General features: G+C 37.9%; 1 protein-coding gene across 4 annotated transcripts in view; it reads right to left on the minus strand.

Moving 5' to 3' along the window:
- Positions 1-25,803, minus strand: part of mybl1 (v-myb avian myeloblastosis viral oncogene homolog-like 1) — a 46,744-nt gene that overhangs the window by 14,179 nt on the left and 6,762 nt on the right. For 2 of the 4 annotated variants that reach the window (XM_055634393.1, XM_055634392.1), the window contains exons 3-12: positions 25,636-25,707; positions 24,251-24,343; positions 20,775-20,995; positions 15,972-16,158; positions 15,771-15,839; positions 14,990-15,094; positions 10,406-10,648; positions 8,195-8,560; positions 4,148-4,287; positions 1,921-2,035 (exon numbers count right to left, since the gene is read on the minus strand). In XM_055634393.1, coding sequence (XP_055490368.1) covers positions 1,921-2,035; positions 4,148-4,287; positions 8,195-8,560; positions 10,406-10,648; positions 14,990-15,094; positions 15,771-15,839; positions 15,972-16,158; positions 20,775-20,995; positions 24,251-24,343; positions 25,636-25,707 — 1,611 coding nt within the window. Of the gene's footprint in view, positions 1-1,920; positions 2,036-4,147; positions 4,288-8,194; positions 8,561-10,405; positions 10,649-14,989; positions 15,095-15,770; positions 15,840-15,971; positions 16,159-20,774; positions 20,996-24,250; positions 24,344-25,635; positions 25,711-25,803 lie in introns of all 4 variants that reach the window. The other 2 variants (XM_055634391.1, XM_055634394.1) reach the window with 2 other exon arrangements.

Here is a 25,803-nt window from a genome sequence, read left to right on the forward strand (position 1 = left end):
TTATTTCTGCTGCCACATCGAGCCAGAATGCTTAGTTAATGTTGTTGGTATATTCCTTTATGAACAATATCACTGGACATTCTACTGAACAGCTTTTAAAGGTAAGTTCAGAAATAACGCATAATAACAATAAGGGTTGTACAAAAAAAAAAAACCTTAAGATCAGCAGATACATGCACACAACCAGGTCAGAGCACAGAAATGGGCCCTTCAGCTCAACTATTCCATGCTAACCAAGATGCCCCACCTAACTAATCCTATTGACCTGCGCTTGGCCCATATCCCTCTAAACCTTTCCTATCCCATGTACCTGTCCAAATAGTTTTTAAATGGTGTTAATGCACCCGTTTCAACAACTTCCTCTGGTACCACTCTTTGAAAAAAAGTTACTTACAGGTTGCTATTGAATCTTTCACCTTTCACCTTAAATGTATACCTTTTAGATCTTGATCAACCAACCTGGGGAAAACAATGTGTGCATTTGTCCCATCTATACCCCTCATGATTTTATACATCTCTACAAGATCATCCCTCAGTCTCCTACGCTCCAAGAAATAGTCCAAGCCTGCCCAACTTCTGCCTACATCTCAGTCTTTCAAGTACTGACAACATCCTCTTAAATTACTCTGCCCTCTTTCCAGCTTAATGGCATCTTTCCTACAGCATGGTGACCAAATCTGAACACAATAATCCAAGTGCAGCTTCACCAACATCTTATACAACTACAATATAACAGCTCAACTTCAATACTAACTGCCCTGCTTGATAGAGGACAAAAACCTTCTTCACCCCCTATCTATCTGTGAACCACTTCCAGGGAATCGTGTATTCATACCCCTAGATACCTCTGGTCGACAAGATTCCCCAGGGTCTTACCGTTCAACGTGAAAGTCCTGTTTTTATTTTGCAAAATGTAACATCTTGTACTTTTCTCAATTAAAGTCCATTTGTCATTCCTTGGTCCACTTGATGAGATGATCAAGACCCCATTACAATTCTCGATAACCTTCTTCACTGTCTACCATGCCACCTATTTTACTGTTATCTGCAATCTTACTAACCATGCTTTGTGCAATTTCATCTAAATCACTGCTCCAGATGACAAACAATAATGGGTGCAGCATCTACCTCTTATGCACATCACTAGTAAAGGGCTACCAGTCTGCCTTTCCAAATGCATGTACATCTAAGAATCCCCTCCACTACCTTACCTACTAGATCTATTCAGGCTTACTGGTCTTTAGTTCAGAGTTATTTTTGTAGCCCTTGTTAATTAAAGGCGCAGTCTTCCAGAACCTCGTCCATGGCTCTGGAATATCTTCTTAGCTTCCCACAGTGTTCTTGGATATACCTGTTCATGCCCAAAGATTTATCTATCTACATATGTTTTAAAACATACAGAAATTCTGCAACTGTAATACAGAAAGTCCCCAAACGCCCACCCCAATTAACTTTCACAAATGCCCATTCTTTGTGTCTTTCTCCATGATAAAAACAGAGAGGAAATTATCAATGAGGACCTTGCCCTTCTCCTGCGACTCCACATAGATGACTCTGTTTGTTTTTGAAGGTGGGGGGGGGGGGGGGGGGAGATTCTTTCCTTAGTCCTTTTCCCCTTAATATAAAAACTAAATGTATACCTTCTACTCCAAATCAACTTTTGAAATCTCTTGCCCAACACTGCCAAATTTGCTGACAACACAATTCCACCCCATCTAAGCCCTTAGCACTGGTAGTCCCAGTTTATATTAGGAAAGTTAATATTCCCTGTATGACAACCCTGATACTCCTGCAGCTCTCGCAATCTCCCCAAATGTGTTCCCCTAATTCCCCTCAACTATCTGGGGGGGCTTTTATACCATCCCTTTTTTTCCTCCCTTTTCTCTGATCAAAAAGCATGATCTACAATACGGCACTTACCACCATTCTAAGAGGCCCATATTTCTTTTCTTGAGCGGCAAGTGCATTCTTGAAAGGGGTAGGTGTTCTCGGAGTGCTGTCTAAAACGGTTCGTCTTATTGTGGGTGTCCTGAAACTACAAGATACAGATGTTATTTATGAAATAAAACACACGTTTTAAATGGTTGAAAATAAGAGAGATGAATAGGACACGTTTGGAAGAATATGGACCAAATGCAGGCAGGAGGGACAAGTGTGGTTGGGACATGTTGGCCGGTGTGAGCAAGTTGGGCCGAAGGGCCTGTTTCCACACTGTATCACTCCATGACTCTAAGAATCTCCGATCCAAAAATGAGACAAAATTAGAACAAAAGTAGTAAGATAACAAGGTGGTTATTTTGTGAGACAATTAAATGATAGCGAGCTACATCATCCAAATCCACATGACCGAATATTCAAAGGGGAAATTTAGTCAAATGGATCAATACATCACTTTTTCTGAAAAAGCCAAATGCAGTCTCAATGAATATTTTGATATCAACCAAAATGGCATTTATTGACAGGTTTATTAACTGCAAAGACTAGCAAATATTTGACGCCCATGAATGCATTAATTCAGCTAAGCCTGCCAAAATCAAATCAGTCAGAAATCAAGAGCATAAATATATTTATTCAGATGCCAACTGATCTAAATAAAAAACGCTCCACAATCACCCTCTGCCTCTTATTACCCAGACAATTTTGTATCCAGTTTGCCAACTTGCCTTGGATCTCATGGACCAATATCTCATGTAGAGATGTCAAAGACTATATCAACATCACTGCTTTCATTAATACATTTGTTACCTCTTCGAGCAATTCAAATTAAACATATAATTTCTTTAAATGCCAGATGCTTCCTTTTATTTATACAATGAAATCTCTTGACATCTAGAATTTGCTGGCCTTATTTTTCATCCTACTAGGAACATGTTAGTCCATGTTAGTCCTGAACAATCATCATTTCACTTTTGAATGACTCTTACTTGTCAGAAATAGGCTTATTTGCAGGTAGCTGCCCAAAAGTTACTTTTGTGAGATCCTATCTTACAATAATGAAAATAGCTTTCCCCCAGTTCAGCACCTTAATTTCAGGACCATATTTACCTTTTCCCCCCTAAACTTCTTTGAAATTTACAGAATTATGGCCACTATTTCCAAAGTGCCCTCTAGCTACGTTCCCTAATTATCCATTCTCTTGTCAGATCATTTGCAGATCATTAGGGAAGTTGATATGCCATCTACTATAAATCTATTACTCTTACATCTCTTTGTGATTTATTTACCATCTGTTTCCGTGACCCACTGAGGTAAGACATACCCTCAGCAAAGTGACATTACCCACCTGTTGTTCCTAAAGTACAGATGACAATTTAGGGAACAATTGGACTAAGGATCACAATGAAAAGACTAAAGATCACAATGCATTGGTCAATAATAGCACACTAAAAACCCTTCTCAGTGAATTACCCGCTTCAAGGATGACTTGCAGCGTTCCATATTGTTACTGATACAATGATAATTATCAAGAGCAGTGGTGGAGGAATACCAATATATTTAAATATGGCACGGTAAGCTGCCAGCAGCGGTGGTGGAGGCAGATAGGATAGTGGCATTTAAAAAGCTTTCAGAAAACCACATGGCATGCAGGGAATGGAGGAATATAGATCATATGAAGGAGAGATTAGTTTAACTTGTCATCATGTTTGGACATCGAGTCAAATGGTCTGTTCTTGACTATACTGTTCTATGTTCTAAGCAAATGAATGGCCTTACTGAGGGCTTACAGGGAGATCTGAGGCACAGTTTTAAGGAAGTACTTAAGCCTGCTCATGACCTCAAATTAAAACTTGTGGCAAGTCCCAGGGGTGGGATGTGGGATACTAGGAACAGGAAATGGATAAATATTGTAGTTACCAAGAAACCTGTGGTGATCAGAAATTGTATCCAGAACTTGGAACTTGCCAACAGATCCACTGCCTTTTTTCTTAAAATGGTTAGGCTATGTAGCCACCAAAATGATGATGTCCAATGCTTTTATAGAAACTCACAAGATTCCTCAAGTATTACTTGCGATTTCCAAGCACGAAGTTGCAGGTAAGTGATATAGCTATGTTGCATGGCATTACTAATGAGGATTTCTGATTTCATAAGTAATTCCTTCCAAATATTAGTTGTGTATCTAGAAGAGGGAAAATAAACTACTCACCCTACATTTTCTTTTTGAACTCGAGGCGTGTCTTTCCTTAATGGAGTTGTAACTAGAACTTTCTGTCCACAGACTGGAGTTGAAGTAAGTGCTGTATTGTCAATGTTCAGGTGATCATTGCCAGAACAGATATTAAAAAACTGGGTTGCAGAGGAAGAAATAAAACATAAATATTGAAGTTTGGTGTTTTTTCAGAATTTACAAATATTGTTTATATTAAGATACAAGCCAATGACAGAGTATTTGGTTTAAAACAAATATGAAATGGCTATACATCAGCTATAATGCTAAAAGCACATAATAAATCTGCCATCATCTACAAAATGTAAATAATCAAAATTAAATATTTAACCACAACAGATTCTGTGCAAAGTCCATCTTCAATACCTAGTTACATTGCTACATATTCTAAAACATGCAGCTTGAAATTTATAGAAACTTTACTTTTTAGTATTCATAAATTGTCTGGATAAGGTCACCAAGCCTTTCACCATCTTGTTACATCAAAGGGATATAATCAGACTCCTTGGATGAAAATGCACTATTTTGAAGATTGGACAGACGGTGCTCATGATCCCCAAGAATTTATAAGAATGAGGATGGTGCAGCCGGTGCTGCCGGCATCTATATTCTCCTTGTGATGGCAGAAGTTAGCTGCTGTAAATTGCTCCTACTGTAAGTAGGCAATAGGAGAATATAACATGTTCGCGAGTGAAAATAGATTACTGGGAAATAAACGAAATAGAATTAATGGCGTGAATATATCTTGATAACACATACAAGATTCTGAAGAAGCTTGATAGGATAGATGCATAACGATTCTTTGCCCGTTTGTGAAATAACGAACTGGAGGTGTGGAGCTCTCAAGATAAAAGTACATGAAGTATTTAGGAGGAGCTCATTCCCTCAAAGGGTTATTAATCTGGAATGCTCTACTTCAGAGAGTTATGGATATGGTTATTAAGTATATTTGAAGCTGTAAGAAAGATCAGTAGATTTTGAATCAAAATAATAAATTATGAGGATCAGGCAGAAAAGTAGGATTGAAACCAATGATTAGATTGGCAATGACCTTATTAAAAAAGGGAGCACAGTCTACTACTGCTGATATTTTTTATGTTATGTTCATTTAATCTTTATAATCTTTATTTCTCAATATTGAGCTTTTAGACAAACTGTTTTTAACCAACATTTAGAATGAATCTAAACATCAATTATTATTCATCTATTGAATGATCTATTCATCAATTAGATGCCCATGATATTAGAGGCCAGATACATATCTGGCTAATATTTTTGTTATTTTTAAAATGGTCTTAATCTGTAGAAATTTTAAAGTAGGTCCTACCAATTTTCACATATTTGCTAAATCATAGCAAACATTTGAATAGTAGTAAAACAAAATATCAAAAGTACAACTCAAGTTATTATCTATAAGGTGGATAGGGGAATAGACTTCTGTGGAGAGCAGAACTACAGATACTACTAGTCCTTCTCCTTTGTACCCAATGCACTTCCAAACAAACGTGAATATGGCCTGTGTTCTAAAAGCATTAACACACATTAATACACAAATTCAAACATTAACATACCTAAAAATAAATTGAGCTAACAAGCAATTTCACTGAAGATACTGAAACTTACAAGCTGCAATAGGTTTTAAAATCACACGGTGCAGCTGTATTAACAAAAACGCTTTTGTTCAGTTCAGTGCTTGTTAAGGAGCTGCTTGACATTTCCTCTGTAAATTCATCACTACATATTTACTCTGATAGGTGCCACATCCTGTACCTGCATCACAGTAAAACTCAGATAATCTATTATCAAATTGTTTAGAAATCCTGACTGTTCAGCATTTGCCTCACTGAGTGAGCTTTGCATGCTCACTTTAAACACACCAGGGCCCCCTTTCTCACATTCCCTTTAAATTAATTGGTTAAATGGAAAAATTATTATACTAATGTGTAAGAACTAAAAGGAACTGGATTAAAAGTGTTTTGGGGGAATTAATAGGAATAGTGTCTCAATGTTCAGAAAATCTGGCAAAATATTGGAAGTACTCATTTATCAGAGCTCTACTGGCAGGGAACATAAAAACTGACTGCAAATTTTTTTATAGATATGTGAAAAGAAAGAGATTAGTTAAAACAAATGTAGGTCCCTTGCAGTCAGAAACAGGTGAGCTGATCATGGGGAACAAGGATATGGCGGACCAATTGAATAACTACTTTGGTTCCGTCTTCACTAAGGAAGACATAAATAATCTGCCGGAAATAGCAGGGGACCGCGGGTCAAAGGAGTTGGAGGAATTGAGTGAAATCCAGGAAGTGGTGTTAGGTAAATTGAATGGATTAAAGGCTGATAAATCCCCAGGGCCAGATAGGCTGCATCCCAGAGTACTTAAGGAAGTAGCTCCAGAAATAGTGGATGCATTAGTAATAATCTTTCAAAACTCTTTAGATTCTGGAGTAGTTCCTGAGGATTGGCGGGTAGCAAACGTAACCCCACTTTTTAAGATGGGAGGGAGAGAGAAAACGGGGAATTACAGACCAGTTAGTCTAACATCGGTAGTGGGGAAACTGCTAGAGTCAGTTATTAAAGATGGGATAGCAGCACATTTGGAAAGTGGTGAAATCATTGGACAAAGTCAGCATGGATTTACAAAAGGTAAATCATGTCTGACGAATCTTATAGAATTTTTCGAGGATGTAACTAGTAGCGTGGATAGGGGAGAACCAGTGGATGTGGTGTATCTGGACTTCCAGAAGGCTTTCGACAAGGTCCCACATAAGAGATTAGTATACAAACTTAAAGTACATGGCATTGGGGGTTCAGTATTGATGTGGATAGAGAACTGGCTGGCAAACAGGAAGCAAAGAGCAGGAGTAAACGGGTCCTTTTCACAATGGCAGGCAGTGACTAGTAGGGTACCGCAAGGCTCAGTGCTGGGACCCCAGCTATTTACAATATATATTAATGATCTGGATGATGGAATTGAAGGCAATATCTCCAAGTTTGCCGATGACACTAAGCTGGGGGACAGTGTTAACTGTGAGGAGGATGCTAGGAGACTACAAGGTGACTTGGATAGGCTGGGTGAGTGGGCAAATGTTTGGCAGATGCAGTATAATGTGGATACATGTGAGGTTATCCATTTTGATGGCAAAAACAGGAAAGCAGACTATTATCTAAATGGGGGCAGACTAGGAAAAGGGGAGATGCAGCGAGACCTGGGTGTCATGGTACACCAGTCATTGAAAGTAGGCATGCAGGTGCAGCAGGCAGTGAAGAAAAGAATGGTATGTTGGCTTTCATAGCAAAAGGGTTTGAGTATAGGAGCAGGGAGGTTCTACTGCAGTTGTACAGGGTATTGGTGAGACCACACCTGGAGTATTGCGTACAGTTTTGGTCTCCAAATCTGAGGAAGGACATTATTGCCATAGAGGGAGTGCAGAGAAGGTTCACCAGACTGATTCCTGGGATGTCAGGACTGTCTTATGAAGAAAGACTAGATAGACTTGGTTTGTACTCTCTAGAATTTAGGAGATTGAGAGGGGATCTTATAGAAACGTACAAAATTCTTAAGGGGTTGGACAGGCTAGATGCAGGAAGATTGTTCCCGATGTTGGGGAAGTCCAGGACAAGGGGTCACAGCTTAAGGATAAGGGGGAAATCCTTTAAAACCGAGATGAGAATAACTTTTTTCACACAGAGAGTGGTGAATCTTTGGAACTCTCTGGCACAGAGGGTAGTCGAGGCCAGTTCATTGGCTATATTTAAGAGGGAGTTAGATGTGGCCCTTGTGGCTAAGGGGATCAGAGGGTATGGAGAGAAGGCAGGTATGGGGTACTGAGTTGGATGATCAGCCATGATCATATTGAATGGCGGTGCAGGCTCGAATGGCCTACTCCTGCACCTAATTTCTATGTTTCTACTGTACACGTGAAAAAATATACCATGGGGTTGTCCTCTTGTGTATGAAGCTTTACAGATAGCAAAGCAGTATGTAAACAAATACTTTTATTTAAATGGTTCTGAGAGTTCTACCTGAGAAGGAGAAAATGGAAGCACTTTAACTGGAGTACTTTTTGGGCTTGTGGTGCTGTTATCCATGAAGGAAAGACTGTTGCAGTCACTGGGTGGAGATGGACCAAGGCGTAATCTTCTTTTCCTCCTTAAAATGGTTGGAGGCGTGCTGAACTTTGCAACAACAGGGGATGTTATAGGAATAAGCTCACTGCTATTACTGCAAGTACTTCTGCTCAGATCCGAAATGGCATGGCCATCAAAGCGATAACCTATTCCACCTTTGTGCTGCAAACATTCAAATTTAACTGGAGTCTGTTTAGCGGGTGTTTTTTCATTAACTTCAGAGAGGTCAAAGTTAGTTAGTTCATTCCACACTACAGAATCCTAGATAACAAGAGAAAAAAGGTCTAATTAGACTCAAATCACAAAATTTAAAGAAAAGGATACAATTCTTAGTTAAATATATAGCTAACATTGTGGACATTAAAATACATGCAGGATTCAAAATCCTTTTAATTTAACATTCTTAAAACCTACTTAAGTTCTTAAATTAGTTAATGAAAAATGAACAGAAAAAAAAGTTTGTTGCAGTTTGAATACAAATAATTAGATGTCATCATGTTCTATTGTTATGATGACAGTGGTTTAGTTCTACATATTGAAGAGACAGGGTTGCAACTAATAAAACAGAATGCTCAAATTCAAAGCCATGAAGTTTCACATCATAACAAAAAAAAGTTTAAAAAGTAAAAAACAAAATAGAAAATGCAACTAGAAGCAATGGTCCTTACAAGAATATTATACCCCAATTCAAAGTATTTAACTATGCTCAATTCACTTGGTAAAAATATAAAATTTTCTGTCACACAAGTTCCTCTTCTCCAGTCCGAAGAAGGGTCTCGACCCAAAATGTCACCCATTCCTTCTCTCCAGAGACGCTGCCTGTCCCGCTGAGTTACTCATTTTGTGTCCATGTTCAATTTAAACCAGCATCTGTAATTCTTTCCTACACATTTCCTCGTCTCCATATGTGGCTAGTGGGTTGAAAAGGTAATGGTGAAGGGAGGCACAATGTATGTCAATAAAATGTTGATAGCATTTTAGGACTTAGAAACATAGAAAATAGATGCAGGAGTAGGCCATTCGGCCCTTCGAGCCTGCACCGCCATTCGATATGATCATGGCTGATCATCCTTGTTACAGGGAAAAATATAATGATCTTAATTGAAAATACAGGGTGAAATTTATTTGTATGTCATTTATTTCTGAATTCCCCCAAATGCCCTCATCTTTGTATTTGTGTAAATAAAGCTTCTCTTTCGCAACTTTCATGATTCTTGATGGGTTCCGATTAAGGACGTCATCGCACTTTCGTTCTTCACTCAAAAATAGTTGTTACTGCCTTAATAATACTTATTTTTGACTATACTTGCTGCTTCTAGTTATCATGCAGAGCGGATGGTGGTTCATGAATGGTGAATGAAGAAAATCCTTGCCAGTTTACAATTGAACATATCCACTCAGCAGATTTGGACACACCAACCAGCAATAGAGAGTGCTGGCAGTCTTCAAAGCCTCACGCCTATTGGGAAAACATACAGAGCGGGTCGGAGTTATAATTTAGTAGGATCTGTGTGATCTTCCAGATCTCTTCTCAGCTCTTAGACAACACTTTCACGTGATGCATCCAAAATCTTAATATTAAGCCTTCCAAAGGTACTATTTTTAATTTAGCCCAATTATTGCTATATACATTCATAAAGAGATATAGCATAGAAACAGGCCTTTTGGCTCACCTAATCTGCACCGACCATAAACCATATTTTACACTAATTATACATTTTATTTTCCCCACATTCTCATCACCCCCCCATCCCCCAAATGTTGCCACTCACCCACAAACAGGGGACAAACTACAGCGACCAATTAAACTACCAGCCCACACTACTTGGATACGTGGAAGGAAACCAGAGCACCCCTGGAGGAAATTTACAGTCACAAATAGAATGTGCAAACTGCACACAAACAGCACCCGAGGATTGAACTCATATCTCTGGTGCTTGGAAACATATTGTGGAAATTAAATTTGCATATATACACATCCCAACATTTTTTAAGCAGGATATAAAATATATTAAAACATTAAATCTATATGCTATGGCTTTAGTCAATTACATGTTAACTATGTTTTGTATTACTGCATCTAAAGATAGCAAATGATAAACTTACTGCTTCAATTAGTTCAAATGTCTTTGTTAAATCAGGAATGGACTGCAGTGTGCCAAGGACCGAACTTTCTTCCTGTGCAAGGAAACGGTTGAAAGAGGCCTGGTGTACTGGCGTGCTTGCTCCCTGGAGAGGTTCCTTCATACAAATTTCATTTGCCTTATCTTCCAAGCTACTCAGGGTACTGGATAAACTTTCATCACCAAAAAGACTTCTTGACCAGATGAAGTCAGTAGTGTCTTGAGACTAAAAATATTGAATAAAAAACTTATTTTAATCCAAAATAAATATGACCACAATACAGTTTAGAGCTTTTTAGAGCCTTTGTTTTCCCCATTAAATGAAAACAATTTCACGACAAAAAAAAACGGTCATTAAAATCAAACATTAATAAAGAAATGACTGCACAACAAAATAAAAATCCAATACAATAGATTTGAAGTGTTCCGATGCCTAGAATTCTTTGGTTCTAATGAACAGTGATTATAAATATAATTCCTACAAATTTGGCTTGAATGCCAGTTGAATCCAGCAGCATCTGTGAATATAAGATGTAAGTAGATAACTCAGTTAAATTAATTCAAGTCTTCAAAAGGGGTCTTCAAAAGGCACTTGAGTGTACACCTGAAAGGGAATAAATTTGTGAAACTATATGGAAAAAAAACCCCCAAAAACAGGGGAAATGGGACAGCCGATTGCTCTACTTAGACTCAATGCACAGAATGGCCTGCATCAGTGCCATTCTCTGATTCCCTTTCTCTCCCTCTTTCCTCCAGCCAATTTCAAAACTTATCTGCTCATTTACCACCCTGCAGCTATATTGTCTTTGAATAAATCATAACGTGAACCTATATATAGTTAAATGAAAATGTTTGCTTCAATTCTGAACATTGAAAGATTGTGTTCATATTTTCAGATTGTTTTGTGGTTCGTAGAAAATATTAAAATTGTGCCATTTGGCCCTTTGAGCTTGCACCATTATTCATATTATTATTCATTTTAATAATAATAGATTCCCTGGTCTAGAAATAGGATGCCGAGGTGTAGCCTTGTTGGAGGTTCATGAGTGAATGACAAGTTATGTAACTAGGGGGGAAAGAACTCACTTTCATCAGGACAAGTTAAGGAAAGTAGCTGTTTAACTCTGTGCAGAATAGGACAACATAAAATCTTTGGAAAAACAATTGCCTGAAACAGTGGACCAATATGACCCAGAGGAAATTTGCTTCATTCAAGTGCTTCAGCAAATGGTCACATCCTAGATCCACGATTAAATGAATAATGCAATTGTTAAAAATTATAGTAAAATTGTTTTTCCCTGACTGACGCGATCAGTGTGTTAAAAAAGTAAAAATGCTAATTTTCACATTCATCCCACCATTAACTGTAGCCTATTGACAGCTCTAAAAATATTTGTCCAATCCTCTTGAAATTCTGCAAATGAATGTGCCTCCCCCAGCCCCCGGAAATCCTTCCCACATCACAACACTAACATTATTTTACCCACACCTCCCCTGAAATTTTTACTAATCAATTTAAATCTGGTCTTTCTATTCAAGGAACAGACCATATATTTATTATATCCAAGTAGGTCACAATTTTGTACACCTCTATCACATTTCCTTTCAACCTTAATCTCAAAAGAGAACAAATCCAATTTTTCCAAACTATTCTTATAACTGAAATCCCTCATCCCTGGAACTATTCCAGCAAAGTTCTTCATACCCCCTCTAAAGTATGGTGTGCAGATATGGAAAAATTAACCTAGCTTAAGACTGTTTGATAAAAGGTTCAAAATGACCCCCTACTTTGTACTCTAGTCGAAGGTGGACAAAATACTGGAATAAAGGGCCTGTCCCACTTAAGTGTCCTTGGCAGGCAAATTACGCGACCTCGTGGTCGCGTTGAGCCAAGACAGTCGAGCGAAGGTCGGGCGCGATTACATGCGTACGCACAGCCGTCTGGAGCGCGTGACGTCATTTGAAGATGGGCACAAAGCTGGAATAACTCAGCGGGACCAGCAGCGTCTCTGGAAAGAAGCAATGGGTGACGTTTCGTGTCGAGACTTCTTCAGTCTGAAAAGAATGGTCTTGACCCGAAACGTCACCTATTGCTTCTCTCCAGAGATCCTGCCGGTCCCGCTGAGTTACTCCTGCATTTTGTGTCTATCTTCAATTTTCTTGGCCCCGTTCTGGGAGTAGAAGTGGTGGCGGATCCAGACCCCAACAGCCGTGAGCCCCAGACCGAGTTCGGCGATCGTTTGCCTGCTTCTGCTGCTGTTGAAGGTGGGACGTTGCGTCGCACCAGGGTCTTGGGCCTGTCCCACTTTGGCCATCAGTTCCGCGACAGGTCGTTGGCGCGTGAAGATTTCGTTCACTGCAAGAATTTCGGAGCCCCGTGCAATGTCGGGACCAGCCCCGCACAACTACATACCCCTCCGCACTTCTAAGTGGGACCGGCCCCGCGTGGCCATACGGTGCCTATACTCCTCAAGCGACCACGAGGTCGCGTAATTTGCGAGCCAAGGACGCGCAAGTGGGATAGGCCCTTAACTCAACGGTACAGGCAGCGTCCCTGGAGAGAAGGAATGGGTGACGTTTCGGGTTGAGACCCTTTTTCAGACTCTAGTGTCTATAAGAAACTAAAGACTGGTGGTACAATTCTAAAGTAGCTATAGCACCAGGAAGACGGCACTACATATGTGCATAAATCTACAAACTTGGCGGAGTTGGTTGAAAAGGCTATCGGCAAAGCATTCAAGATCGCAAACTTCATATTGAGGCACTAGGTAAAAGGCAGGGAGTTATGCAAACCCCCCAAAAAGATGGGTTATTCTACAGATAAATGATTGCATCCAATTCTGATCACCACACTTTAGGTTGCGAGAAAATTATGAGAGCAGTTCCAGGAATGCAAAGACAAAAACAGACAGGGTAGGCAAGTGGAAATATAAATTACAAAAAAAAAAAGGTCCAAATACCAACCCTTAGATAATACTGCATATTCTGCAATCTGGTAAAAACATTCCCCATGACTTTTTACTTTCTGGCTTTAAGCCGATTTCCTACCCATGTCATCAATTACCCCTTACTCAACTGGCTGGCTTCAATTTTTCTAACCCATCTATAATTTCAATATATTTTATTAAATGCCCGCTGAAAATCTATATGTGAAATTATAAGTACAACCCCCTCCCCCATCAATCCTGTTCAGCAAAAAAAATCAAAAAGGTTGGTGAACCACAAAGACTCTCAAATCCCAATTTTGAATCTGAACTACATACTGGAAAATATATTTACTACCTGGATCCTCCCCAAGCCATCATAAAGATTAGGACAAGAAGCAGAACCTCCTTCCCCCTCTACACAAAATGTCCCCAAGCTTACTAAATTGGCAACCTTAATACAGGATGTTCTGCCATATTATAAAAGTCCTATTCCTAAGACTTACATTATGGAAAATTGTTACAAAACAATTTTGTCAATAGGTGCCAGAGAGTTTCAAACAGAGCTATTTTTTCCCCAGAGGATCTTCAAAAATAAAGGTTTCTTTTAAGTAGTAACTAGTTTTTTTTTCACTCCAAGCTACAAATGTTCGTGTCAATACAAGTGACTGCTTGTCAATTTCAATGACCACATACAGTTAAGAGTATTAGCCGTGCTCTGAAGTGACAATTATATCCTATTAATGTAGGGAAGTTACATGGAAACAGATTTTTTAATTTCCTGGACACCTTTTTTTTGGTTTATGAATTTCCAAAGTAACTTTTAAGCACTTCTGATCGGAATTGCGGTGTAACCAATTCAGTCTACGTAAGAAAGTGTTCCTTATTCAATCATGTTATATCCAATTTGCATGAGGGAAACATGCATTAAAGCAAACAACCTGCACTCAGTTAACATTACATTCATATTTAATTTAATTTTGTGCATTACCTCAACTGACAATTATTGATTTCTTCCTAAAAGATTTAACAAATAATAATAAACATTAAATGTAAATCATAAATTCAAAGTTTATGATCAAAGTGCAAAATTACCTTCTCACATTTCAAAATAGTGATCACACATTTTAAAGTTATTTCTTACATTACAACAGAAGTAACAACCTCTACCTTAATCCTTCCAATTCTCAGTCCTAAACTAACTTCAACTGTCTCAGACACACTTTCTTACCCTCAAAATCTCCACTGTTCCTAGCTTGGGCACACCCCTGCCAAGAAATTTGGTTGAAGCAATGCATAAAAGGACCATGTGATTAAAACAGATACCTATTTGTAAAATATGTGTTTAAAAAAAATAAATAAACGCTTAATTAAGCAATTTATTATACGTGTAAAACACAGCAATGCAATCACACAAAAATCATCTTCAAATTACAAACCTATAAAAACTGCTTTGTCTAAACTGTAATCACACAAAAATAGCATTTTTCAATGTATATTAATTTTGAATAAAATATTCAATAATCTAGGTTAGTGGAAACAATCACAACTAAAGAGCAAAATAAGAAAACATGAATGAAATAGTAAGACTAAGATGAAAAAGGCTAAGCAATTCTAAGGCTGTGAGTGTACAGAATCCTTACAGCTCCTACTCGTTTCCTTCTGACTTCATTCTCTGCTGACATTAGGAGGAGTTCAAGTTCCTTTATTCTTTTCTCTTTATCAGGATCGTCATCAATATGTGGTTGCTGAAATGAACATGTAACAAGAGAAAAAAAAGAGAGAGAACAAAAATGGAGAGTGACAGGAAGAGAGATGAAGATATGTTGCTTTATCATTCAAGTGCACAAACTTACAAGGTTATCAATAATACAAAGTTTTTTAAAGTGGTACTGTGGAAAAATATAATCGTTTTACAGGGTTAATCAATCATGAAGTAATAGCATCAAGCGATAATGCCAGTATAATGCCTTTTTGCAGTGGACATTTACTTTGTTTATAAGACTGCTTAAGTCAAAGACAACCGTATAATAGTAGTATAATAGTTGTAGCATTTTAGAAATGGATTAGAAAGTGACTAAATATTCTACATATTGATAAATGTAATTTGAAATAAAGTTAAATGAGAAATTACCACAGAGTTTGAATAATACGCTTGTTGTGTGGATTCAGGCATGTGATGCATCATGAATAACCTAGACAAGGTAGGGTATCATTTAAACTGATACAGCAGTGCACTCACGGTCTTGTAAAAATACCAGAAACTTTTCAATAATCTCATTCTAAAAATGCCAATATTAATAACGTTATGCTATTGACATATGTATAATCACAAGTAGATCAGTTACAATTAGTACAAACGTGTAAGAATATTAAAACCTCATTAAAAGGCTCATGAATTCTGAGAAAATGTATTGCTCTTACTTGAGTTAATCCTGTGGTTGCATTATCTATGCAAGATTCTTCTGAAGCAGAGTATGGATGTCTAAGGCCCTTTAAAAAAAACAAAAAAACAGGATATTGCAATTTCATTTCACAATCCTTAAAACATTTATATAAAAGTCAACATCAATAACGCTGTTGCATATGAATTCATAAATTGCTTAAGAAAAGTGCATATTTTACTTGAGAAGACACGGGAATGAAAAATTGATTCGGAAACTGCACTGGGTTCAGAGGAGTCCTAGCTGGTACTTTCTGTTGCTGCATACTTGGAAGCAAGTCACATTTGGGTGCCTCTTGCAGATATCCTTCTTGCTCAACCTTTCTTCTCATTGTGGAATTCCAATGGTTCTTGATTGAATTATCTGTTCTGTACAAATTTAATTCAACATATTTGCATTAAAAAATGTTGAAGTTCTGTTAATTGTTATTACACAAACTGTAAAGCGGACCTTCTACAGACAAAATAATTGGAAATTTTCCAAAAAAAGCAAAATACACTCCTTTTGTTAAAGGAATTTACATTCTCATGTCAAAGTTTTAAAATGTTCACGTTTTTTTTGTTTTTAAATCATTACTTTAAACACTGATGCTGTTAATAGATAACGTAAAAAAACATTCCACCTATTTTCACATTTTCACAAGGATGATGCAGGGGGGACATGTATATGGAAAATCCAGCAAAGTTAACACCACAATGTTCTTTCGGCATAATGGAAATCCAAAAGAGTAGAAATATTGGAAATCCAAGAGAGTTCTATAAAGCACAGTACAAGGCAAGTGGGCAGGGAAAAAATAAAAAGGGTCTATTGTCTATTGATCATAAACTTTAAATGCTCTATGGATACAGGATGTTATCAGAGGAATGGAAAACAGTAATTGTCACTTTTTGAAACACAAGGGAAAGGATAATCATCTAAAAAGCAATCAGTTTAACCTTGGCAATGGGAAATGTATTAAAAAGAGAAAAATGAATTTAGTAACTGTCTCTGTTGGATCAAGAGAAAATAGTTAAATTTGTTAGAAATATTTGATGTGAATACCAAGATTTGATTAGGATGTTGCAGTAGACATGACGTACATGGATTTCCAGAAGGCTTTTGATAAGGTACCACCTATCAAAATAATAACCATCAGAACAGGGACACCTCAAAATTGTGCACTCAGTCCCCTGCTTTAGTCATTCTATACCCGTGACTGTGTAGCCAGATACCGTTCCAACTCCATCTTTAAATTCGCCGACGACTCCACCGTTGTTCAAAGAATTACGGGTAATGATGGGTCAGAGTATAAAGTCAAAGTCAAAGTAGCCTTTATTGTCATTCAGACCTTGCGGTCTGAACGAAATTTTGTTGCCTTGCAGTCCTACATGTAGTACAAAATGACAAAAACACACAATAAACACAAATTAAAATGTGGGAGATTGATCATCTGATTGAATGGGAGATTGATCATCTGATTGAATGGTGCCAGAACAACCTTGCTCTCAATGTCTGTAAGACCAGGGAGCTGATGTTGACTTTCGAAGAAGGGGGGACCAGGATCCACATATCATCAACATATCAGTGATGGAACGAGTCAACAACTTAAAGTTCCTGGGTAAGCATATCTCTGAAGATTTGTCCTGGGCCCAGCACATTGGTGCAAATATGAAGAGAGTACATCAATACCTCGAGTTCCTTAGAAGATTGATGATATTTGGTATGTTGACTAAAGGGCCTGTCCCACTTGTGTGACATTTTTGGCGACTGCCTGAAAAGAGATTGTCGCGGCGTGGTCGGGCGTGACGCGCGGTGTCTCCCTGCCGCCCCTGGAATGTTCAAAATCTTCAGGCGACATCTGGGTGTCTTATCATGTGTTGCGCCCTGTCACACGCTGATGTATGGTGTCCTGCGGGTGACGCGGATATATAAAGCGCCGACTTTCAAAACTTTTTAGATTATTTGGCTGAAGATAGCCAGGGGCAAAGTGCCCATAAAGAATGAAAAGTACAAAAGTACATAAATGTACAAAGTACATTATTAAGAACATCTGAAATGATGTTATTTCTAAAGTGGGGAAAAAAAAAAGATCTTTGACTTGTTGAAGTTGATGTAAATTGTAATGTTATTGTCAGATCTGACTATTGTTGTTGAATAAAAATATTGCATAAGTATGATGTTCTTTAAAATATGGCGTTATATATTTACTTTTGTTGCAGTTAAACCTTTCTTGTTAAACAAATTGTTGTTTTTCAATATGATGTTATTTTTAAGCTGACGTTAAATAAACAATTTATTTCTTAAAAAGTTATTGGTCCTTAGATTTAATGTAGATAAGTTAATTTCCAATGTGATTATTATACTTCAGGGAAACCTTCTTGTGTTGTGAAGGCGGGTGACGTGGAGTGTCGTAGCTTGACGTGAAGGTGACGCGGAGTGTCGTACAACTTGACGGTTTAAGGGCGACTACTGACGTTCGCAGTCGCCAAAAAAAAAAAAAAAATCGCAAAGTGGGACAGGCCCTTAATACTCTCTTGAGTTTCTGCAGGTATGGTAGAGAGTATATTGACTACCCGCATTACGGCCAAGTAATAGGTACTGACCTGCCCACCATCGAAGGGATCTTAGGAGGAGCTGCCTCAAAAAGGCAGTGAGCATCATCAAGACCCACACCACCCTGGTCACGCTCTTATTTCACTTCTGCCATCGGGAATATGATAGACTGATAGTCATGGCTTCTAGGTTCAGAGACAGCTTCTTCCCAACAACCATCAGGTTCTTGAACGGAACAAAAAACAACTAGACTATGAACTGTCTTGATTGCACTCAGGGCTGGGCCTTTTTACACTAATATTTGGGATTTTATTAATTTATTGAACTTTGTGTTATTGCGTTAGCTATGAATACTATGTTTACAGACCTATTATGCTGCAGCAAGAAGAATTTGATTGTAATGTTTTTCGGTACAAATGACAATTAAAAACTTTTGACAAAACAAGTTGATCAAATAGCAGAAAGCAATACTGATTGCATGAATATGAAGATTGCTAAGTAACAGAGAATCACAGTGAACAGTTATTTTTCAGACTACCGGTGGGTGAACAATGATGTTCTCAGGGATCGTTGCTGGTGATTGCTCTTTTTGATTTACAACATTGATCTCGACTTGGAGGTATAAACCACAAACATTTTGGTTTTATTTTTGCAATTCTTTTGATTTTCACAAAAAATGAGACGTGGTCCTTCATTTGTGTAGGACATTGGTCAGATGACATATAAAAAAAAAATGAAATGATTCAATTAATTGTCATTGTCAGTGTACAGTACAGAGACAACGAAATGCATTTTTAGCATCTCCCTTGAAAGGGAGACACAGGGCGTCGCGGTGTGCCCGCGCCTGCCGCCGTAATTACATTCCATTACACACAGGCAAAGGTGGGTGAAGTGTCTTGCCCAAGGACACAACGACAGTATGCACTCCAAGCGCGATTTGAACCGGCTACCTTCCGGTCGCCAGCCGAACTCTTAGCCCATTGTGCTATCTGTCGTATATAGTATACAATGTTGAATTCCTTACCTTAAAAAGGGATGTTGATGTACTGAAAGTAGCTCAGCAGTTAATATCTAGAACAGGCACAGTATGTCATGAAGGTTTATATTTCCTGAAGTTTAGAAAAATAAGAGGGTCTTGACTGAAGTATACAAGATCCTGAGGTGTCAAGACAGGGTGGATATAGATCGGGTGCTTCCACTTGTGGGATAATCAAGAACCAAGGGGTCACTGATTAAAAATAACGGATCACCCATTTAAGACAGATGGGGTCAAATGTTCTCATCAGGACTGTTGCGAATATTAGGAACTCACTTCTTCAAAAGGGCAAGAGCAGAGTCCTTGAATGATTTTTGAAGAAAGACAGATATCTGATTAGAAACAGGGAACAGTAGACAAAAAGTGCTGGTGTAATTCAATGGATCAGTGACATTTCAGGTCAGGACCTTTCTTCAGATTGACTGTAGTTTGTCCGCTCATCTGTCAATAAAAAGACTCCCTCGTCTGAATCCACCTTATTTTCCAGGCCTTGTCCTGCCCCTGCTTCTTTGCCCGATTTCATGTCCAACTAAAATCAGTCTGAAGAAGGATCCAGATGTGAAAAGCTACTTATCCATGTCCTCCAGAGATACTACCCAAACCATTGAGCACTGTTGTTTTAAAACTTGAAATCACTTGATGCGGGAAGAGGGTTGAGGGGGAAGGGAGAGAAAAAGAAAATAGTGAAAATGTTACTATGACAGTCATGATTTTATTAAATTGCAGAAGACATTTTAGAGACTAATTAAATCTTGCTCCAAATTCATATGTTCATTCTCAGGATTAGCTGTTTGCAGACAAAACTACATGTATCCTAAATTAATCTGATGACCAAGTTGTCGGACGCATGCACCAAGTTTAGTACGGCATTCAAAATCCAAGCCAATAATGAAGTTCGAGACAAAGGATCATTTTAGCTATCTCAAGTCAGTCAACCAAAATGTTAACTCTTTCTTTTTCAATTTGTGTTGCCTGACAAGCAATTTAAAAACAATTCTGAAGTGGTATTTATCTGAGAAAATGATTCCAAAATTAATGAATGACAAAAGATTGAGGTGGCAATTATGCCACATGATTAATTTGAGGAGATAAATTAAAGATCATGCCAAATATTATTTGCAAACAAAAAGCAAAGTATGTTTTTTTTTCAGAAAAAGAACAAAATTGTTCAAAGTTTTGCATTTGTTTGATGCAATGTTATTTGGAAAAATAATTTGGGCAGATCATAAAGGAATCTTATTATGGAATCGGAATCAATCATAATAAAATTCAATGGACTTCCCTGCTGTAGCTGCCCAGAGAGAACATTTACAAGCATTAGAAAAAGAATCTGGTGCAGTCACATAATCCACAAAGAAACAAATGATAATTTCCTGGAAAAAAATAATTGAAATAGTAATCAGCGACTTAACATACCTTCCAGGAAGCAACTTGGCAATCTCTGCCCAACGATTTCCAAGACGCTTATGTGCTTCATATATTATTTTATCTTCTTCCTCTGTCCAGGAGGATTTTTTCACTTCAGGATTTAAATGATTGTGCCACCTTTCCCGACACTGTTTTCCAATCCTGCCTTTTAGGTATTTGGCAATAAGTGACCATCGTTTTGGACCATATTTCTGCACCAACTCAATTACCTGTGATAAGGCAGAACAAAAAAAGTTAAAAAGTTACACCACCAGCATCCGATTCACTATATTGCAGTAAGAAAACAAAACATTGGTCATGATTTGTTTTCTTTTACCATAATCAATCTGCTAACATTGACAGCCACAAGCAAAAGAGATTGCTTGGGGCTGTCAATGCCAAGCAAATTACATGTGTAATTTTTCATTTAATTTTTTGTAATTTATAGATATAATCTATAATTTTGTAATTATAGAATACAATTTTGCTATTCTCAAATTTCTTCGCTACTTCAAATTCTCAGCTACCTCATAATTTTAATGAAATTCAATGGAAATAGTTTATCAAAAGCTAAAATTAGTGCTTAAAACTTAAATGATCTGGATTAGTATTGCCATCGATATCATACCGAGTACTTTAGCCATTGTTATATATATTCTATACCAGGATACAATGTACACATTCTGTTGTTCTCTGTTCCCTACACAATATTTTCATTTTTAAGCTCATGCAAGTAAGTTATGAAAACACAATTTCAGAATTCCACCTTCAACTCCCTAACAATACAACTAAAATCACCTTATTATGGGATTGAGAATCTTACTGGTCTAATGTAACTTAACCTCACTTATTCAGATGATCTACCAACATTAGAGACTAACACTCTTTATATGCGATTTCCTCTGCAGTTTACAAAATAAAACGCATTAAATTCTCAGCTACCTCATAATTTTAATGAAATTCAATGGAAATAGTTTATCAAAAGCTAAAATTAGTGCTTAAAACTTAAATGATCTGGATTAGTATTGCCATCGATATCATACAGAGTACTTTAGCCGTTATATATACCAGAAATAACCAAAAAATAAATTGTCAATGTTCAGTTACTCTCTGCTAAGTGACCTGTACAGATGCTCCCCAACTTACGCAAGGGTTGCGGCCTGCGTACGTCAGATGTTTTACAAGTCAGAAATGGAAGTGCTATGCTCATGTGTAAATTTACTATTTGAAGTGGGAGTTCTGACGTGGAGGTCACGTGGGAGCATCCACGAGAACAGCAGACCAGCTTGTGCAAATGTGCAGCGGACTACTACCGAGACAACTGAGATGCGCAACTGAGAATAAAACAGTGGGTTTAAAAAAAAATGCTTATGCAAGTGAGTTTACGCAAGTCGCCTGTTATGCAAGTTTGGGAGTGCCTGTATAGGCCTACTCCAAACGAACTCCAGCAGTGGAGCCTGGAGATTCTCAAAGCATTATTCTGGTAGATTCACTGCAGTAGTCCTGTACCAGGAATGGAAAAATTAATTCAGTTTTTTTGTGTTACTTTTTTCGATTACTTTAATGTACCTCATCCCTAATTTCATTATTTAATTATTTTAAACGATTTTGATCATTTTATAAAATGTTTGATATACATATCTTAAAAATACACTGTCATAGCATGTAAATGGGCTCTTCAGCCCAACATGTCCATGCCGACCAAATTACCTAACCAAGCGAGTTCCATTGGCCCATATCCCTCCAAAGGTTTCTACCTACGTACATGTCCAAGTGCCTTTTAAATGTAATTTTACCCACCTCTATCATTTCCTCTGGATGTTCCTTCCATAAATGCACAACCCCTCTGTGCAAAAAAGGTTGCTTGTCAGATCCCCTTTAAAATATTTCCCCTCACCTTAAACTTAAGCCCCCTAGTTTTAATCTCTCCTATTCTAGGGAAAAGACTGTGGCCATTCACCTTATCTATGCCCATCATGATTTTTATAGACCTCTATAAAGATCACCTCTCAGATTCTTATTCAAGGGAAAAAAGACCCAGACTCTCCTTACAACAAACCTTCCAGACCCAGCAAAATCCTCCATAAATCTCCACTGCACCCTTTCCAGTATAATAACATCCTCCCTGTAGCAGAGGAACTATAACTGCATACCATTCTCCAAATGTGACCTTACCAACATATTACACAGCTCTAATATGATGTCCCAGCTCCTGTACTCAATATCCTGACAGATGAAGGTCAAATGTGCCAAACACCCTCTTTACCATCCCGTCTACCAGTGTCTGCCAAAGCCTGTTGGATCTCCCAGTTGCTGGTGCATGCTTCCTTAAAGGTGGAGTTGCAGGTAGATCGTGTGGTCAAAAAGGCTTTTGGCACATTGGCCATCATCAATCGTCAGAGTATTGAGTATAGAAGTTGGGAGGTCATATTGCAGTTGTATAAGACGTTGGCGAGGCCACATTTAGAGTATTGTGTTCAGTTCTGGGCACCATATTATAGGAAAGAGTACAGAGAAAATATATGAGGATGTTGCCAGGACTAGAGGGTCTGAGCTATAGGGTGAGGTTGAGTCGGCTGGGACTATTCCTTGGAGCGCAAGAGGATAAGGGGGGATCTTATTAGAAACATAGAAAAATAGGTGCAGGGGTAGGCCATTCAGCCCTTTGAGCCAGCAATATGATCATGGCCAATCATCTAAAATAAGTATCCCATATCCCTTGAGTCCTTTAGCCCTAAGAGCTAAATCCGACTCTCCCTCTTATTGCGGTGTATAAAATCATGAGAGGAATAGATTGGGTAGATGCACAGAGACTCTTGCCCAGAGTAGGTGAATTGAGGACCAGAGGACATAGGTTTAAGGTAAAGGGGAAAAGATTTAATAGGAATCTGAGGGGTAGCTTTTTCACACAAAGGGTGGTGAGTGTATGGAACAAGCTGCCAGAGGAGGTAGTTGAGCAGGGATTATCCCAACATTTAAGACTTAGTTAGACGGGTACTTGGATAGGACAGGTTTGGAGTAATATGGACCAAATGCGGACAGGTGGGACGAGTGTAGCTGGGACATGTTGGCAGGTGTAGGTACGTTGGGCCGAAGGGCTTGTTTCCTCACTCCATGACTTACATTTTATTTTCAAGAGAAATGCTTTGTTGACCTTTTGGAGTGATTGCATTAAGATTACAACATTTGCTCTTCAAAACATCTCTACATAGAAAATTAATACGGCTCAGGTGAAAAATATGGACAATTACGAGATTCATTCTAGAATGACCTCTACTGTATTAAACTCAAAAGAGTGTGGAGTCACTTTCACAAACACATTGTCAATCTCTTTCAGAAATAAATGAGATACAATTTTTTTTTAAGTTGCTACATGCTAGGCAACTTAAATTCACAAAAGATTCTTGGAATCTGAAATAGGCAAATTAACAAATTTGGTACAGTATTGCACACCTGCGGCAGTTTCATGTTCAAAATTCTCTTACCTTTTGATCTTCCTCCTTAGTCCATGGTCCTTTTATTAATTCTGGATTCAAGACTTTTTGCCACCGATGCTGGCATTGAACATCTGTTCGATTCTATAATCAATTTTAAATTCTCGATCAGACATTTTAAAGTAGTTTCATTAATAAAAACACGTTAAGGGGGTTTTATGCAATAATAAATTCAATGAAGCATTAAGGAATTTAATAGCACACAGAAGGACTTGCAGTTGAGTTACTAACTAATTGGAAAACATTTGACAACTAAAACAGGCTCTGATCCCCCAAGAGATGCAGGCAATATCTTCCAGCCATTTTGGATGTGGAGCCAAGAGACCTCTTCTATCCCACCCACATTTCAGCCGTTACACTATCTAGATAGGATGCCTAATATCTACTTCTGCTCCTGGTAGCCTTGGAAAACACATGGTTCAGTGGGCCAGAGACCTAGTTCCATGCTCTATGACTATTAACACAATACCCTATCCAACAGCTTCTGATTTACTTTACTACAAACCACTGCACGGTGCATCCCATAGTTTGAAGATTTGCTCAATGCTGCCTCCTACTGCAGCTTCAGCTTCATGTTAATGATCATATTCAAAATGTTGGTTTGCATTGCTCTTAACAGTTACGTACAAGTGAATAACATTATAATGGAGCTCTCTAAGGTTTAGCCGAAGACATTTTTTATTCTACGCAAGAAAGATTTTAAAGATGCCTCAAAGTTGTTAAAATAACAATCTTAAGCATGGAGTGTGCAACTCAGCTCCACATGTATTGAATTGCCACAAATTTCTGGAAGAAATGTGCTACTCCAAAGGGCATATGAAAGCAGTTCAATATCAAACTTATAGAGAGATTCAAGAAATTACGAACGTGATTTTAAAGTGATAAAAAATTATTCCCTTATTTCTCACTCCTTCAATCTTATAAATAAAAGGAGATGCCCTACTTCAGCAAATGTTGCTGTAATCTGTTTGTACCAAAGAATTATACTCCTACTGTGGCAATTTGTCCTTTTAAATTCACGATCAAATTTATATGAGCGACGCATTACAATAAATCATGAAATTAATTGTTATTTGAAAATGAAAATTAGGCGGTTTTGTTTCCCGCTTTCTGAAAGCCGAGAAAAAAAGCTCAAGTAATTCATATGCATCCTACTTATTTCAGTAATTAAATGTACCCACTAAAATTAATGAACTGAAGATTGCAGAAAATATAAAATGAATATCCCCATACTTTTCTTTTGAAAATTTTAGTTATAATAGAACAGAAGCGGTAGCACTCCTTTTAATCAGTGGTTTCACTAATCAGATTTACATCAAGATTTTCCAAAGTAAAATCACAAATTAACTGCCTGGGGGGGAAAAAAAAAAACTTACGAGAAAATTACTAGCAATGAAATTCCAATCTTCTGTACCATGTTCTTCTACCAGCTTTTTTAACTTCTCATCCTGCTTAACACAAGGGGAAAAGACAATTATCATTAGTAGATGAAAGCTACAAGGATTATGACAGAAACTAGCACAGGCATGATTTTTTTTTTATGT

The sequence above is a fragment of the Leucoraja erinacea genome, chromosome 4, assembly GCF_028641065.1.
Source record: "Leucoraja erinacea ecotype New England chromosome 4, Leri_hhj_1, whole genome shotgun sequence".
In the NCBI taxonomy this organism is placed as follows: domain Eukaryota; kingdom Metazoa; phylum Chordata; class Chondrichthyes; order Rajiformes; family Rajidae; genus Leucoraja; species Leucoraja erinaceus.